This window comes from Rhagoletis zephyria, unplaced genomic scaffold (genome assembly GCF_001687245.7).
Source record: "Rhagoletis zephyria isolate East Lansing unplaced genomic scaffold, Rhagoletis_zephyria_1.1 Rzeph_scaffold_00155, whole genome shotgun sequence".
NCBI lineage: Eukaryota > Metazoa > Arthropoda > Insecta > Diptera > Tephritidae > Rhagoletis > Rhagoletis zephyria.
In genome coordinates this window covers 64136-68967 of record NW_016157239.1, presented here as the reverse complement: position 1 = coordinate 68967, position 4832 = coordinate 64136, and the positions used below count along the sequence as shown (strand labels likewise).

Sequence of the window (4832 nt, the reverse complement as noted above, 5' to 3'; positions counted from 1 at the left end):
CTTAGGATTACATAAGTACCTGTGAATTACTTACATATGTCAATTTCAATCATAATTGCTTTTCGAGCTAAATGAAGTCTTCCTGAAATTGAATTCAACTGCAATATGAAGAAGAAAACTAATACTTTAATTTTACAGTAAAACCCGCTTAAGTATCTCACGAAAAATGTCAGCTTTTTGAGGTACTTAGGCGGGTTGGGTACTTAAAAGAACCCGCTTAAGTACCCCGATGCAGGGAACATAATTACTGACTTGTTAACTTACATAAATACTTGAATAACAACATTTAATGAAGTATACATAGTTTAAAACCAAAATCGTAGCATTATTTAAACACATTAAGAAAAACTTTCTTAAAAAAATATTTAGTGCAATGGTCTGTCATTTTTACAAGAATTAAATTGTTTAAAAAGTCAAGGTTGGACATATCATTTTGTACCAAATTCAAAATGATATTGTTTGCCACTTATGTTTATTTATTAATTTTTAAGGTTTTTCAATCAATTAAAATGCCGTTCATTCCCTAACAAATACCATATAAACCTAAGCTTAAGATTTTTTAGAACACTTAAAAAAAAAATCATCATAATTTGAAACCTTTCGCTCCAGCTCTGAAAGTATTCAACTCGGAACCCGCTGGTGGTAGCAGAGGAAGAGGGAGGCCCCACTGCGATGAAAAGATCAGGTGAAGGACTTGGCTTCACTTGGCGTTTCCAATTGGCATCAGTTGGCACAGAAGAGAAATGACTGGCGTGCTTTTCTGAACTCGGCCAAAATCGCTTAGGCGGTTACAGCGCCAAATAAGAAGAAGTTCGTTTGAAAACATATTAGAACCAGATTTTAAAAGCTGCATTGTCTAAATAGGACAAACACAATGGGTAATATGGAGCATAGTAAAAAATCTACGTAGAAAAAAATTTAGATTTTTGGCCAGTTCAGAGCACGTTGCCGACCCCTATCATTGGTTTATTTTACAATATTTTGTATATAAAATTAGTCAGGAAACGGACTAAGAAGAGTTTTCAGAACTGCCCAAAAATATATTTAGTCCATGTTCGTAAATAGGGGGTTGTTCGAGTTGCAATCACAACCGCAGTGTTGCGCGCATTATTAAGGTATCACGTTCGGTGTGAAATTCTAACAACTTTTTATCAGTTGGGAAGTTGCAATGCAAACTTTCATCAGTGGTGAAGTATTTCCGCTGTTATTACGTGCCTCGAATATGGCCTAGTATAATGTAGCTTGCCAAAAAGAGTTTGTTGTTAGTGAATAGATATTCTGCCAAAATCTAAATTTTTTAACACTGGTCTTAAAATTTCCAGCCCCATTCCCAGAAGAATCTTCGATTTGCGGCCAAATGTTTTTAACGAAGGGATATACCACCGAAACCCACGATAATATACGCATTTTGTTAACTTTAGTCTTAAATACCCCACGTCCGTTTCAACGGGTTTATCGCCTTAAATCAAAATATTCCGAATACAACTTTTTAGTGGATGAGCTACCGGATTGTGCAAGACAATTAAAGTTTTGCAAAAACACCATTTTTGATAATTTGCTATTTACACTGCTATATTTGTACAAACATATAAGAAACAGGATAAAGTGATTAAAGTATAGTTATAGTTATAATAAAATAGGTACGTTGTGAATTTGCAGTTCGAAGTCAATAACAGTTAATAAAAATTAATAACAATTAATAAAGATTTTAATGGTGACCTCCGTGACCACCGTGTGCGTGTCCACCATGATGGAAAGCCACACCATGTTCCTGTTTGATAGAAAAGCCACTTGAATGGCTGCCGTGTCCATCACCGTGACCGTGACCGTGTCCGTGTCCATGTCCGTCTCCATGACCGTGGCCGCCGTCATGTCCTCCATGCCCGCCTTCGTGTTGTTCAACCTCAGCGTGTCCACCGTGGTAGCTGGTGTGACCGTGGTCGGCTACATGATGGTGTGTGGGTTCGCGGTGCACTTCAGCGTGGAAACCGCTGTGTTTGTCAGCTGTATAGTGGACAGTTCGCTTATGACCATCCGCATCGATCAACTCGTAGTGACCGGATACCTTGTGGCCATCCCGATGTTCGCTGTGCTCCTTGATGTCACCTGTTTTCTTATCCTTGACGCCATAAGAAAAATGATATTCAGCATGTGAATCATGACCATCTCCATGTCCATGTCCATGCCCATGCTCATGATGATCGTCGTGGGAAACTAGGTGAACAGAAGCGTGACTGGAGCCACCACTGTCATGTCCATGACCACCATGTTCGTGGTGACCACCGTGTGACGCAGTGCCAACCACGCACATTGCAAGACAACATGTGAGTGCAGCGAAAACCTTTAAAAAACGAGAAGGAAAATAACATTTTAGAAAATAACAAAGGAAACATGCGGATCAAACTTACCTTAAAGACCATGGTTCCAAGCTAAATTATAAGTAGGGATACTTTGATAGATCTTAGAGAACTGTGGTTACTTCAAAATTGGCCTGTGCTTATATACCTAGTTCTCTTCTCCTTTGAATGCATTTTTTGTGTAGTTACTTTATTTTTAAATATCTTTTGCACTAGTTTGCCTTTCTAATGCAGCTCGGACAGCTGATAGTAAAACTATAAGGCCATTGCAAAGAAGACAACGCCTACCAAATTGCGAACGAATATTGCGATATACATACACATATTTTTTCGATAACACTTACCATTAACGAAAAATATAAAAAAAAACTTGACTGTTGGCCTTTGACCTTGAATACTTTTTTTTGCACACATACCTTTTGACATTTTATAGTATTTACTAGTAATCCCTGGCAGACGTTGACCTGCTACACTCCGATACATAGGCAGGTTACATGCATCGTAGATATTATGGGTCTTCACACCGAAGCTTGGTACTCGGTAGCTCGGTGTTCGGTAATTTTTTTCCCATGTATTTTGTTTGTGTAACACTATTTTACACAAACATTACATTAGAAAAAATTTCCGGAGACTGAGATTGTTATTATTGTTCGCTACGTTTGAAAAAAAAACGATCCCTGGTTACGGTTCAAACATCAGCCAAGGGAATGGATACCATTGGATGGTATCCAAACGACAAATTTGGTTGTTGCTGTTGATGTGGGCATGTTAATGTATATGTATATACCATATGCTGTGGTGTTGATGGATATTCATCATATGAAAGCAAATTTATATGTATGGGTGTAGCTGAGTGCGCAAAGATGCTTGCCACAAGTTGTTGATATCCGGAGATGGCCGGCAACATGCAAATAAAATTTTTTTTTTAGTTTTTGTCTTGATTATTCACTGCATGGGTGCTTTTTCAGTACGAACCCGGCCATTTTAATATGCGTGTATTTGAATTGAATATTTACCAATATACAGTACTTTCGTTGACGTTTATAGTAAGATCAATTACGCTTCTATTTGATTTTAATATTTTTTTCCTTCAGTGTACATATGAAGCGTAGCCGCGAATAACATTGGAAAACTCCCGCTTCGGATGTAGGCAGTTTGTAGTTACCGTTAACGAGCATAGCGACACGGGATTTTTAGGAACGTTGGGTGAAGCGTAGAAAAAATTGCTATAAAAAAAATATTTTTTCTCAGGTTCGAAACTATCCTATCTTTTAAGTTGGAAACAACAATACATTCCCACAAAATTTCATTAAAATCGGTTAAGCGGTATCGGAGATTTTAATGCATACCCACAACATTTCATTGAAATCGGTTAAGCGGTTTCGGAGATTAGCGTAAACGAACAGTGACACGGGATTTTTATATAATAAGATAATATACAGTGCCTTACACAAGCGTTCACATAGAGTTGTTCTTTAATATTCCTAATGCTTTTCAAGTAAAATTAATTTGTTATTTTTCTAGCTTTAGCCAAAATCATATAAATCAGAGATCCAAACTTTATATAAAATTTAGGAAAATTCATCAAATTTTCGAGGTTTTTGTGTGAACCTTTACAACATTTCTGTGTATGCAGTTTTATAGCCCATACAATTTTATTCGGATGAAGTGCAAATTTCAACCTGCTAAAAAGTTGGGTTAATATTAATATTTTTTTTTTTTTGGTGACGGATCAATATAGCCAACGGCTTTGAGCAGCTCAGCCAGTGCGCAGACTATATCCCTCTTCTGGTAGATCTACAACTTTTTTTGCTAAAATGTATTTCTACAACATCAACCACAGAAAGCTTGAAATCTACCACACTATAAAATTTTCTCATTTTAAAATGGGAATGATTTTGCCATCCCTAATTTTATGTTAATTTTATGCACTATTGCGAATTAGACAATTGTGAATGCGTCATTCGCTATAATTTTTGCATTTCATTTTCTAATTTATTCGTGCTAGTATATCTGTGACAACTACGTCATTATTGCCTCCTAACGTTGTCATTTTATGTCGAATAGGGGAAATATTTATTACTATAATATTAAAGATTTTGAGACGAGTAACACGATTCCCTGTTCAAAATTCGAAAAAACCCCTCAATTTAAACAAGGTATTTTTTTGAATTTTTTTTTGCATGCAGCTCTGCATCCTTCACACATTTTCATATCCCTCTAATAACAAGTGCGTTTTAGTGCAATTCGAGGCCTTTGATTGGAGCCTAGGTAGAAATTTCCAGGCCCTTTGAGAGCCAAGTTATAAAAATTTTAAACCAAATCTCGAAACTGCTGTAGTAGTTTTTACTCCGAAATTAGAAAGAACAAGTAAGAAAGTCTAAGTTCGGGCGGAGCCGAACATTAAATACCCGGCGCAAGTATTAAATATATGTTTTCCACCTTTCCGAAAGCTACCGCTACATGATAAGCCGG

The 4832-nt window shown here is 36.7% G+C and overlaps 1 protein-coding gene across 1 annotated transcript; it reads right to left on the bottom strand.

Annotated features, from left to right (window-relative positions):
* Window positions 1-1708: 1708 nt before the first annotated feature.
* LOC108354488 (kininogen-1-like) lies at window positions 1709-2420 on the bottom strand. The gene is made up of 2 exons (XM_017605672.1): window positions 2409-2420; window positions 1709-2341 (listed from the first exon to the last, which is right to left on the bottom strand). Exons 1-2 carry the CDS (start codon window positions 2418-2420, stop codon window positions 1709-1711), a joined length of 645 nt encoding a protein of 214 aa, XP_017461161.1.
* Between the last annotated feature and the right edge of the window lie 2412 nt (window positions 2421-4832).